We start from the raw sequence: 13767 nt of genomic DNA, 5'->3' as shown, positions 1-13767 counted from the left end.
AAAGTCAAAATTTAGTGCCGGATCTATTCTTTTTCAGAGATTTGTGTGTACTAATGGATGTTGGAGAGAATGATGAATAATTTGAAAAAAAATGGGGTTTCCTTTTCTCGAAATGCGTGGTCTGCCTCTTCCTCTTGGTGACCATGCCCCTTGCCCCTTCTCATAAAATAATATGATATTTACAGTACACGCTTTAATTATTTGTTGACTGATAAGATAAATAAATACCTTTGTGCTGAATAGTAAAGTCAGAACAAACAACGTAAGTAGAAGCACAAATTTGTAAATTACAGCAGACACGTGTTTCGGCGTTACAGGGAACGCTTTTTTCAATGCAAAAAATAATGAGCTTGTGGATGAAAAGACATCCGACAAAAGCCTTTGTCGCCTTTTGTCGGATGTCTTTTCATCCACAAGCTCATTATTTTTTGCATTGAAAAAGGCGTTCCCTGTAACGCCGAAACACGTGTCTGCTGTAATTTACAAATTTGTGCTTCTACTTACGTAGTTTGTTCTGACTTTACTATTTGTTGACTATTTTTATGATTTGCCACTAGATGGCAGCATTAAAGTGTGAGAAGAGAAGTCATCCAGACGAGATGACGAGATCGGAGATCAAGTCTGTGATCTAACCGTTCGTAGATCAGTCACGGTGACGGTTTCTTTTAATTTTTTAAAGCTATTTTGTTTGAGTGCTGTCGATACCTGTAAGCATATTCAACATTCACTTATACATGCTGCATCAGCCGCTTTCAAATGATACATTATGAAATGATATTGTGGTTGAATTGAACCAAGAAATCTCAGAAGCTGTTGGCAAAAAAGTGATAATAATTAAATTATTTAACCGCATCTGTGATTCAATGTAGTCGTTGGGACGCTGATGCCGCTATTTTAATTATTTTCAATTTGAATTATTTTGTTGAACGCTACTGATGGATCATATTTATTCAGTGCTTAGAAGAATCATACCTAGTGCCTCCACTAATACTGACTGGTAAGTATTTTACGAAAGTGTGGAATTCATTTTTATGTTCTTCAATGACTTTTTAATCCTTTGAAGCAATCATAGTACGTTGACTCATGGGACATTTAGATGAATTTTAATTATTATTAATGCCATGAGTTGAACTCTTTTTCTTAGATTCAGTTTGGCTATTTCTGCACAAACATGTAGGCAAGCAATTGTTTTATACAGGCCCGTGTCCAGATTTTCATATAGGGAGGGGTTTTAAAACTAGTACATCTTTAACTGGGGGGGCAGGGAGTTCAATCCCTTACGAACTTTAGTTTTACGTTAAATTGCCGATCCCAGTATGACTTTTATACATCTGTAAGGACTACTCCCCCCCCCCCCTTCCCGCACTTGAAGGATAATTCTGGCTGAGAAAGTGACAGAAGTACTCCATCATTTTACAGCTTTTTAAAATTCAAACTTTAAAAAAACCTTGTTTGTTTCTTTCTATTCAAATTTGTTTACTATGCAGTACATGCAATAAAAATGTTTAAAAAGATTTTCACAAGTTCTTTTATAATGTAGCATGTATATCAGGCTTCATATTCTGAAGTATTGCTTATTATACTAGACAAGAAAAAGCTTATTGCAGATGCAAATTACATAACCAAACACAATCAACGCATCTTCATTGCTGCAACATGTACCAAGTTCATAATGCTTGGTATTGACAAATCATTCTGTGGTTCATCCTACATAGTTTTTCCGAAGTATTATTCTAGTTGATAAAGCTCTCACAGTTGTAAATTGCATGTAACTTCAGATTAAAAGTTTTATTTGTTTTCTTTTTTTTCCAATATCGCTGAACACTAACTTTTACATTTGTGTTAATAAGAACCAAATACACATTTTCTTAATTTGGCTTATTAATTTTTTTCCCCAATGGGAGGGGTTTAACCCCTAAAACCCTCCCCTCGGACACGGCCCTGGTTTTATAAGTAATAGAAAAAGAGTAAAATAATTAAATTTTTAAAACATTACTTGTCGGAGGAAATTCTAAAATCGATTACATTTTGTTTGGGATTAGGCGTTTTTTTAAGTACTTCTAAATATATTGCATAAAGATATCCATTGCTTTTTCATTGACGTGTAAACTGAATATTACGCATTTCTTTGGAAGAAAGTACATAGTTAAAACTAGGCACCTGTCTGATTTAATGATACTAGCTCTTTCATTCAAGCTTGGTTTGCTTGTTCGCTTGGTTTGATGACTTGTTTACTTTCTACTTTGATCACAATAGAAAAATTGCTTAAAACTATTGGTGATACGGCAATCCTTGGATTTTGAAATTGAAGTTGTTGAGTGTTGCCAGCTATGAAATTTTTACATTCCAATAGCCATAAGTAAATTGAAATTTCCAAAAATGAAAGCTCCTCATGACAGACGTACCTTAAACAGAAAATTTCCTGTATACTACTTAAGCTTGTTTTTCCCCACTTAATTTGTTTGGTTTGCTTTATTTTATTTTATTTTTAGTGTACTATTATGCCTTCTGCATTAAATTTGATTTGCATCCTATGCATCATTGAACTTCATATTCCTTTTGCCATATTGCAGTTTAAAAAATAATAATAATAAGCTAGGGTCATTTAACGGTATTTTTAACATTTATGTAGAGTCTGTAACATGACCTTTTTTTGCCATAACTTTTTAATTTACTGTTTGATTTGCAAATTATTTTGATCTGAGTTGGTGTGTTGGTAGGAAAAGCTCAAAATAAGATAGTATGCTAATCAAGCAGTAAACTGAAAAGTTATGGCAAAAGAAGGTCATGTTACGGACTCTACATAAATGTCTAAATTACAGGGTGGGGACAGATAAGGGAGATCAGGGAAATGTCAGGGAAGTTTGAAAAAATAAAAAAAATTCAGGGAAAATTGCTGAAATGAAGAAAAAAAAATTTTCTTTGTAAAATGAGGTACTTTTATTCCATACGAGTTTTTCACCGATTATTTGTTTAAAAAAAGTAAAATTAATGAGGTACGATTATGCGCTGCCCCATATTTGTGCATCGTTTTTCCTCAAGGTCAAAGTATTCAATCTTAGGATGAGCTTCCTAAGATTGCTTCTGTGTCTGTAAAGTTGTTCATTTTAGCTAGCCTGGATTTTCCTTCTACTCATTCCATGCTACGTAAAATAAACAACCTTACAGGTAAAGAGGAAACCGTCATTGTTGACTTTGCTCCCTTGCCTTTACTCATTGTCTTGAAGTATTTAGCCTACTGTTATCACAATTTCAAGATAAAATCTTTTTTTAATAATGCTAATGTGGTAACTTACTGCTTAATATTATTATGCATAGTTTCTTGATAGTTAATAAAGCAATAATTACCTTTTATAGTTTTCAGAAGAAAATAACAATGAAAAAGAATTTTTCTGAAAATTAATGTGGTTTACTCTCGATATCTCAGTCTAATGGGACCTTCTAAAACCTTCAAGTAAAGTAATAGTTGAATAAGAAGATGTTTCCAAAGCTTTTTCAAGAGTTTGGGACCAAATGAAAACAAAGAATATTAGAGCTATAAGGCTTTAAGATATCAAGAGTTGGACTGTATTTCTAGTTGTGTGTTTCAAACAACTTTGCTCTAAAGTTGCAAAGATTTCTTGGATCTCTTTCAATTTCTTTTAAGTTATATAATCTTTTAAAAATCTTTTAATACAATGATTAATTTTTTATTTTTAATCCAAAAAATTTTAGGATTAGCGAAGGAAAGTCGGTTCTGTCTGTTTCCAGCAGAAATACTATCGCTTTCACATCTACGACAGATCTATTGGATGGAACAGCAAAAATATCTCGGAGCCATGTATATGTGGCTGACTTGAATATGCCATGGGAAGCATACAAGTAAGTGACAATTTGAATAACATGCAAAATACTGACAATCCTGTCACCAAGGTCACCACCAAGAGACTGAAGTTTCATCCTTGTTATAAACTCATCAGTCAGGAGTAGTCAATATGGTATATACTTGCATATAAGTCAAAAAATTTAGTACAAAAAAGTTTAAAAGTTAGGGGGTAAACTTATATGCAGGGCAGAACTTCAGAAAAATTTTCCCGAACAATTCTTAGGGAAAAACCCCTGGAAAACGGGAACATTTTCTCGACTTTACTCCAACCCTTTTAAGCAGATGCTATAGAAGTAAATACTTATAAATTCTGCTATAATTTTGCATGGTCTAACTGAAATAAAGACTAAATTTACAGTAAACGGCCGAATACGTGAAAAGTGCAGGAATCGTCGTATTCGTGAATTTTCCCCCATAGTCCCGAATTAATGCTCTTTTTTTTTTTTTTTTCAAAAAATAATGAAATTTGGCTGCAGAGCAGAATTGTATTGATATTTTTTCAAAGTACAAGCAACAAGTAACAAAAATAGTAACATCAAAATCGAACCCTTTACAAAAATCGTGATCGCAGAAGTGAACCCTTTTTTTTGCAAAAGAATTATACTCAGACATTTTTAACATAAAAATGTTCATTACATTTCATTTTCCTTCTTTCATTTTTCTGGGGAGGGAGTCTTGGTTTCAACGTTGTTACCAATCCTAATTCAGGTGTCAATACACGTGTAAGGAGTTTTTAAAAAAAAACCTTCCAGAAGGGATTTCTGGCTGTGCTAGAGCAGAATGTGCATGTTTAAGTAGTTACGTACATTCAGAAAGACTGATGGATTATCTTTGTTTCATGTGTCATTTATGGTGGTACAGTAAAACCTGTAAAGTTGACCACCTTTGTAAGTTGACCACCTGTCTATGTTGACCGCTTTTGTCAGGAACGGAATTAATCCTATCTTATATAATGAAGGAAAACCTCTGTAACTTGACCACCTCAATATCTTGACCACTAATGAACATCAAGTTTGGATTGGAGTATTGTAAAAAACCCTTTGTAAGTTGACCACTTGGTTTATTTTTTAAAATTTTATTTAGCAAATTATTTTTATTATTATTATTATTATTATTATTTTTTTTTTTTTTTAAAGCTTTCCAAGAATATTTCTGATGCCAGACCAGCATTTTACCAACTAAATGAAACAGCAGCATAACTAAACCTCCTTTTGAGTTTAACCACATGGGAAAACTACTAAGAACCCTTTTATTCTCCAAACTTGTTTTTCTTCCGTTAAGTGAAAAATTTGTAATTTTTGATTAGCTATAATTTTTAGGAACTATTAATATAAAATGAGTAACTTTTCATAAATAATAAGGCTTTTTTTTTAATCAATTTACTGAAATTTTAAATTTGCACGACACATTATACGTCATTCTGGGAAAATAATCTCTAAAAATATTTGAATAACATCTTAAATTATTGTTTCAAAGTAATGCTAAACAGTGAAAGTGAGTTAAACAGAAAGAGTAGGTGTCAATTGCAAGAATTACAAAAGGTGTCATGATGCAAGAATTCCAAAAAAAAAAAAAAAAATCATTACCCCCTTTTTAAGTTGACCACCTGTCTAAGTTGACCACCAAAATACTGCACTGCAAGTGGTCAACTTACACAGGTTTCACTGTAAGTGTAATATTTTATGTAAGATAAATTTTTAAAACCGGGATATTTTTTAATGCTAACCCTGTATAATTAGCAAATAATTGTTCAGTAATAATGTTAATATCATTATTTAGGCTTATGAGCTAATAGCTTTTTTTTCTAATTCTAAGAGTTCTCAGCCATAATGAAGACATTACATGTGTTGAATGGGATATCAGCGCTACAAAATTACTTATAGCTGATGCAGTGGGATGCATACAGATATGGTCAATGAAAGTTAGTATTCTCTCAATGATTATTTTTTATGTTATTGTTGTTATGATGATTTCAACCATGGGTAGATCCAGGGAGGGGGCCATGGCCCCCTCCCTGGCTCTCAACACTGGCTCCCAACATGGCTCTCTCACAGTTACTTCAAAAGCGACAATGGGAGTAGATACGGCATGTCCCGTTCCTGTACTCCTACCTCCATGGTTGATAGACTGCCACTTTTCCTTCAAATCTCAAGTTTTAATTTAAGTAAGAGAGAGAAAAAACCGGACATATGCTGAAGTTTGATACTCAGAAATTGTTTTTGGTATTTATTGCTTTAAAGGAAAAATAGACACTAAATTAAGTACTAAAAATGCAATTTCAGGCTCTGTCTTCGGTGAAGTCAGAGCGAAAATAGTGGAATATTTTATAGTCTTACTCGCTCCCTTGTGGTGTTAAGAAGAAAGTGGGCATGGAGGGGTGGTTGTATTTATATGTAAGCTAATTCCTATGGTTTTAAAGATCCTTCATACATAATTTTTTATGATACGTAATTTTCTATGACTTTCTATAATATTAAGCAGGATTAGATCAAAATGAATGAGTTCAACGGATAAATCAGCTTTTGATAATGACTGTCCGAGTGCCACTGTATTCAGATGCTTTAAAAAAATTTCTAAGTTCATAATCCCAATAACTTTATGCAGGATATGTCTTAGTTTTTATGGTTTTCTTTGTGTTTTTTCTCTGGTAAGATGGTATTTTTACTAAAAAAAATGTTTTTTTATGAATTTTTTAGCAATAAAAAATATTTAAACTTGTTTAAACATAAAATTATGGAAAAAAACCTTTTTTAATTTTTTTTTAATTATTGTTTCAACACTTCAAAAAATGTGAAAGAAATCCTGAGTGCAAAGAAGTATAAAAGACATTTTCTGACAAAATTTGGTGAGTGACACTCTAAAAAAAAACATTGGAAAAAAATATTTAATTTTTTTTTTCGTAACCAAAAATCTGCTTTTTGTTTAAAAATTATGGCCATAACATTTTTTCATGTATTTTATTCTTAAAAATAAGGGGAAAAAATCATCATTCATTAATTGTGAATTTCATTATGGAAACAAATTAAATCAAAAGCAAAGGTTTGTTAGAAAAACTCGAAAGGTTGTTTGAGATAAGGAGCTGAAAATGTGGCTAGTTTTTTTTTTTTATTCGACACAAAATTGATCCCCCTAAGCGCGAGTCGAAAAAGCGGCAAAGGCAGTTTTCCCCTTATAAACTTGCTATTGCCTTTATCTCAATGTAATTTGACTGCATGCATTCTTTTTTTGTTTTCAACTTTACTTATTAAACGGTTGTTGCAAATACGGTCTAATGCAAACAAATTCATGTTGGCATTTTGTGTCAACCTAATTCAATTGTGTATACTTGGTTGATATTAAGATTTTTTTTTTTTTTTTTTGTAGGATTACCTGTTAAATGACTGGATTCAGGTTACAACAAGTTGTCGCTCAGGTGAATACATACTTGCAGCTGCTTGGTTTCACAATGGAAAAAAAGTAAAATTTCTTTGTTGCAATGCATGTTCAAATTACTTGTTATTTTATCTGCTTTTAATAGGGAGCATGCACTATGTCATAAAATATGACAAAGTTAATGGTATTTCATAGATTTGATGATGATGATGCCAAAAATCAACATTAAAATTTAAAACAATCATTCACTTTCGTGAAAAAAGGTGATTTTTGTTAACAATGTCATGTGACTGAAAACGCACAGCCATTGGGGCCACGTTATAAAACAAGATTCTTTCTCTGCTCACTCTGCTCCGCTACCGCTTATGCAACACTCAGTATTCATTTCCCAATACATTGCTTTTGCTATCATTATAATCAGGTTCCAATAGTAGATGACATTTCATTTTTTTTTTTTTTTTTGCATTTTTTGGCATTTTTGCCGTTTTAGTGAATTTTTCAAAGATGTTTGCAACACTCTTTGCTTTTTCTTAAAAAATTTTTAGGGAATTTTGATCTATCTATCAGCTACAAGTTTTCATCTCCGATTTTTGAGACTAGTGCAATTTCGAAGGAGCTGTCTTCTTATCTGTGGGGGTTGATAGTCCTCATTGTTCACTTTGAAAAGGGAAATAAGGGGTACAAACAAAAAGAACAGGTTTTTATATTCTGACTACATTTCAGATTCTGGGTACAATTATTTTCTTAGAAGTAGATTTCTGAAGACTGTGTCCTTCTTAATACTGAAAAGCAATGGCAATAATATTTTTTGCAATAGGCTTCTTTGGGTGTCTTTGTCCGGATTCTAAGTAAAACAAACCCATGTGTAAGTTGTTAAAATATTTAAACTATTTAAAATGAGATTCTGACCTCATTCCTGAAGTGTAGTTTAAAAAATTATAACAGCATTTTCTTTTCAAATGTAACTCTTTTTTTTTTACGGTCGTTTTTTATTTTAGTTTAGTTGGGTTTAATTTTAGATCATTTTTAGAATTTTACTACATCATCATCTACCGGGCCTTGGTTATAATCAAGGATTGATACTTTGTTTTAATTTCCTTTTTTAAACGGATAAAGCTACTTTTCATGTAAAATGACGGAAGAAGGGCTCATCAAAGGCCAATCTGATGATTTGCCGAAGCTGATAGTTGTCTGTACTGTTTTCTTTTTGGCAATATGGCATTATTTTATATCTGAGGAAATGAAAGGAGTTAAAGTAATGAGTTGAGTCAAAAGCTTATACATTCGTAAAAAGAGCTATTCTTTGTCTGATAAGTAATTTAAAAACCAAAAAATAGTAATTATAAAACCAAATTTTATGAGTTTTTACATCCTTCAAATGTATAAAGACAAACTGATGCCATGCTGTACTTGATTTTATCATTATATAACAAGGTAAATGACTAGGTACAGGCATAGTTAAGTGTTTTTTGCTGAACTGTGATGTTGCAGTTCTACTTCATTGAAAAAATAATTCTCACGGGGCTAGAACTCAGAAATTGTATTTTAATTACTGAAAAATGTATTAATTTTCAACTATCGATACTATTTTTAACCCTTGACCCTGAGACACAAAGGAAGGGGGTTATAAGTTGGATGTTTCTGTTTATGGCACTCTAGCGCCAAAACGGATGGACCGATTTTGACATTTTTTTTTGTTAGGAAGGTGAGTTAATTGAGATTTTTCTTAGCTAGGTTATGTGTTCGGACAACATTAATTAGTTAAAGATATTAATTTAAAAAATGTTTTAAAATGTTTTTTTTGCAATTTTTGCAGTGAAAACATATTCAAAAATTTAGTAACAAAATAAAAAGTAAGTTTTTCTGCATCAGATAGAATATGTTTAAGACTTCCATGTCATATAGAATTCAAATTATAATGGTTTTTTAAAGCAGATTATTCTTCCTTTCTTCGATGCAAATCCCGGTTTGTGCAACCCTGCAGAAATCTTTTCTGTACAAAAAGGAGGGCGTATGTTTTCTTCTTTGTGGGCTCGTATGACACCTGCTTGATGTCTCTCACTGATTGTAAAGGCAATGTATCAATATAAAAAATGTCAAGTAGTTTACAGACTATCTTTAACTGAAATATACTGTGCGGGTATGTACATTTGGATGACATCACATCACACTCGAGGGTCCGCTGTTCCTGTCACAGTAGTGACTTGCCCAGATTAGAGACCCTCGGGAAGTACATTTGGATGACAGGAATTGCTGCTGCTTTTCCAGCGAATTCAGAACAGTAGCTTCCCTTTGTTCATTCGCAAAATAAAACAGAAGGAAACTTTCCCTTATCAATACCATATGTTTTCAGAAATGCTTTCAAACGTAAAGCAAAGTTTTTTTTTTCTTATTTTAGGCTTTAATATTTCGGGAGACAAAAGAGCAATAAATCCGAATGAGCGATATAACGAGGGGCTACTGTACTTAGGAAATGTTAGGCAACAAAACTGTTTGCTGACAGTTGCTATCAGTTAAATAAAGTTAGAAAATAAGCAAACTAGGAGACGGCACGGCGTAGGTAGCTGTTACAGAAAGTTCGATAAACAATCAAGACAGCTGGTTGCCACAATGAGTTATGTTCTTATTAGTAGGTATTTATACATTTAATCAAATTAATTGGTAGTCAATTTTTTTAAAAATGCAAGGAGAGTCGGTGAAAATTAAAGAAAAAATAGAAACCCGAAATCAGAGTTGGCATGTTTTCGAACGACTAAGACTCCTTTACCCCAAAATCAGTCCGACTCCGACTCTTCAACTCCAACTCCACAGCCCTGTTTAAAACTTGTGTTTGGTATGCATTGATTCCATGTCCTTGGACTCCGCCATTGCAATATAAAGCACTAGCAGAATGTATGCAGGGGGAAAAGTGTTTATTGACGTCACAAGCTGTTTCCGCCCGAAAGTTTCGTTTTTGAGGAGGTATAGCCTAATTGCTTTTGAAACTCCTTTTAATTACATTTAAATTTGTTTAATTGAGATGTTATTAGTATATTTCGACATAGTTTTTCATGATCTTTCGTTTACAAGTGAGTTTGAAAATCATGCATGTTCCCTATTGCAATTAGCACTATGCATGAAAATGTTTGAAAACAAGTGTTATAGTTTGTAATTTAGAAAAATTTTCCTTTAATTTTGCAGATAGCTTTGAATATGGATAAAAAAGATAATCCTCTTTATTTAGAAAAATACTCTTTCATACGTTTTGGCCCATCCGTTAAACAGTTTGGAGGTAAACCAAGTGAAGGTGTTATTGCCATTACAACTGCTGGAATGGTATGAAAATCCATATTTTCAGGAATATTTTTTTCCTTCTGTAGTTTATGTGGACCTCTTCATAAATTTTGACACATTCATTTGAAATTTATTTGAAGCCTTAAGATATTTTTTCCCCTTAATCTTTTCTGTAGGTTTTTGTACTAATAATCGAGTCTGATGGAAATACAATTACTGGTTCTGAAATATTGGGGCAATTTAGAAATAAGATTAAGGTTGTTGATTTGTGCTATGCCAAAAGTAAGTTTATTTCAATGTGTTTTAAAATTTTTAGATAGTTTTGCATTATTAAAAAAATGTATTAATTATTTTTTGTATTGCTTTAATATTTTTTGAGTGACTTAATTTCAGTTCAAAATTTTAAGCTTAAAGTAATAGTTAAAGTCAGAGTGGCTTTCCTATTTACTTTAAAAACCTTATAAAGTTCCTTTATTCTGCAAAATTGCTGAATACTTCATCTTAAGTGCTGTTAATCCTATACTTTGATGCTTTAACTGTTGCAATTAATATTACACACTTTTTTTTAAAGTTAACAGAGGATAATAGCATTAAAATGTGTATTATGATGCATTTAATAGTCATTTTTATCTTATAAGTAATCATTAAAATGAAAATATTTTATTATTCTAAAAAAATATTTATAAAATATTTATTTAGATGGAGATTTTTTAGTTGTTGCCACTGATGGACTTGTTCAATCTTCTGTACATTGTTATCGAGTGGGTTTGAAACTTAATCAAGGTATGATCCAGTTAAAATTCTTGATGTTTTATTTTTATTTTTTAGTCTATGCGTTGCTGTTTGTATTATTTTGAAGAAATGTGATCAAAATTTGTTATGAAGAGCGTATTTTGGAGCGTATTTTTTTACGCATTTCAAAATCTAATTGCATCTGCTTCCAAAAACTTGCTCATGTTTGTTTCAGCAGAAGTTGTTCTCTCAGAAATTAGTTCATTAAACTTTAATGACGTACATATTTTTTACGCTCTCTATATATTAGTTGTTTGCAAATTTTAAGATTTATTTTATTATTATTATTTTTTTTTTTGCAGATGGATGTAGCATCAGCTGCCAGCCTTTCTCTAGTTTTTACTTGAACTGCCATTCAAGTTGTCAGACAGGAGAGAAACAAGGTAAATATTGAAATTCTGTGTATGATCTCTATATATTTAAAAACAGTAACGTTAAAAAGAAATTGTGAAAGAAAGTGGGGGGGGGGGGGGGGGCTGCATCTAGGAGACCCATTATCAAGAAAAAAAATGATAACAACATAACCATTGGTTTCTAAAAGCCGTAACCATTTACATTTGCCTTTATGCTTGTAATATTTTTGTGTTCCAGAATTATGTGCAGGAATAAAACCATTGACTATTTTAAACTGGGATGTGCACAGAAATTTTAGGGTCCATCTCAAGTTCCCTCCATATTGTTTACTCCTACATATATATCGCCCCCCCTCATTCAGTTAATATTATTCATGCTATCCTCTTTGATTATGATAAGAAAGATTTTTAAAATGTGTCCAAATCAATGAATGTTTTTAAAAAAATGTCGCTTTTGATAAAAAATGTTATTATGCTGCAAACAGAATTTCAAATTTTTAATATCCTCCATTTTGTTTAGCTTTGTTATTAAGAGGTACATCAAATTAACTAATAACATATGCTTACATCTATAGCTTTGAAATTTGCTACAAAATTATTTCGAGTCCCGGGGGTTTGCTCCTGGGGGTTTTTATTTTTAATTTTTTAATGGTTTTTTTAATTAATTTTTTAAGCTAAAATTTCACTTAAATTGCCAATTAAATGGTTGAAAGATTTCCCACACCCCTTAATATTTTATGTCGTTCAAAAAAGTTTTTTTTTTCTGTATCAAATAAAGCTTGTTCCAACTTTCTTAATTAATTAGAACAGCATATAGAAAATATTTCTATTTTAACAGAAAATCCTAGGCTCCACTTAATTCCCCAGTCCTTAGCTAAAGACCAAAATATATTACTAGAGACCATGAATTAGAAAGCAACTTTTCAAACATACAAAACTGCCATTTTGCAATGCTCAGAAACCCCTTAGCATAAGTTAGTTTAAAACCAGTGAAAAGGGTGCATTTTGTTCAAAAAGGAACTCGTAACACGTTTTTAATCTGATTCTTTCAAATTGACGATTTAAATCTTTGCGAACAAAATAAAATTGAGGAGCAATTTTCGAGGGTTAGTGAGCGCTAGCAAGCAGGGGGCGGAGCACTCTACTTTTGAAAATATGTTCAAGTTGTAAATACTTTGTTGTTCGATGTCATGTCTACAGCTGTGGGAAAAAGGGTTGCTATTGCCTCATAAGCGAAATGGAGTTCTAATAAGACAACATGCAGACATTTTTAAAAAATTTACATGCAGGACAACGTGAGAAAGACTTATATGACAAGGCAGAGGAAAGAACATTCAAGGCACCAGTGGGAATCAATTTCTGCCATACAAAGCAAGTGTTTTCACCCCTTGGTAACAGAGACTCCTTACCTTTTCTCTGACTGCATACTTGAATCAATTTAGCATAATTAGTGCACCTAGCACAACTGTCACTCAGAGTGGTAATTTGTAGTGTCACACCCCACCAAAAAAAAAAAAAAACTTTTATTCCAGATTAGAAGTGCGTGCAATTTTCAACTGATTTTTATGTATATGGTATAACAAAAGTTTAAATTAAAAGACAAGGATAAATTATAAAAAAAAAAATTAAAGTAAAATTTGCCCTAGATGCCTATGTGACCACCCTCTCCCTGTCATTTTGTGCTCCATTTACCATTGAAATTTGGTAAATAAAGTACAATTTAAGACATATTGAGGAAAATTTTCAGAATTGAAATAATTATGTGTTTTATAAAATCTTAAATCCATTATCAGTGTCGCCCAGGGTGGACCGCCCCCCTTGCACTCTTAGTGACGCTGCTGAGTAAGGTACAAAACTTCATGAACATAATGTGTTTCAAAGTTACAAGAAAAAATGATTGGTTCCATGCAAGCTTGTTTTTCTGGTTCACTAGCACAGCCAGAATTTACTTTCCAGAGAGAGGGGGCAGGGGTTGTAAGGGAGGGAAGTTGACTTTCCCTCTCATAAGGCTGGGCGATGTATCGCCAAAAACCAGTGTGCATCCTACATCGTTAAACCGGTTTAGAATTTTTCTCTAAACCAATGCATCGATACTGCTCTGATGAATAGACA

General features: G+C 32.2%; 1 protein-coding gene across 1 annotated transcript in view; it reads left to right on the top strand.

Annotated features, from left to right (window-relative positions):
• Positions 1-714: 714 nt before the first annotated feature.
• Positions 715-13767, top strand: part of LOC129222081 (mediator of RNA polymerase II transcription subunit 16-like) — a 57969-nt gene continuing 44916 nt past the window's right edge. Inside the window, exons 1-8 of the mRNA XM_054856510.1 lie at positions 715-997; positions 3715-3861; positions 5681-5786; positions 7229-7321; positions 10418-10552; positions 10687-10792; positions 11210-11293; positions 11605-11685. Coding sequence (XP_054712485.1) covers positions 936-997; positions 3715-3861; positions 5681-5786; positions 7229-7321; positions 10418-10552; positions 10687-10792; positions 11210-11293; positions 11605-11685 — 814 coding nt within the window. The 5' untranslated portion in view covers positions 715-935. The remainder of the gene's footprint in view (positions 998-3714; positions 3862-5680; positions 5787-7228; positions 7322-10417; positions 10553-10686; positions 10793-11209; positions 11294-11604; positions 11686-13767) is intronic.

This window comes from Uloborus diversus, chromosome 5 (genome assembly GCF_026930045.1).
Source record: "Uloborus diversus isolate 005 chromosome 5, Udiv.v.3.1, whole genome shotgun sequence".
Taxonomy (NCBI): domain Eukaryota; kingdom Metazoa; phylum Arthropoda; class Arachnida; order Araneae; family Uloboridae; genus Uloborus; species Uloborus diversus.
This window is presented reverse-complemented; position numbering and strand designations above follow the sequence as displayed.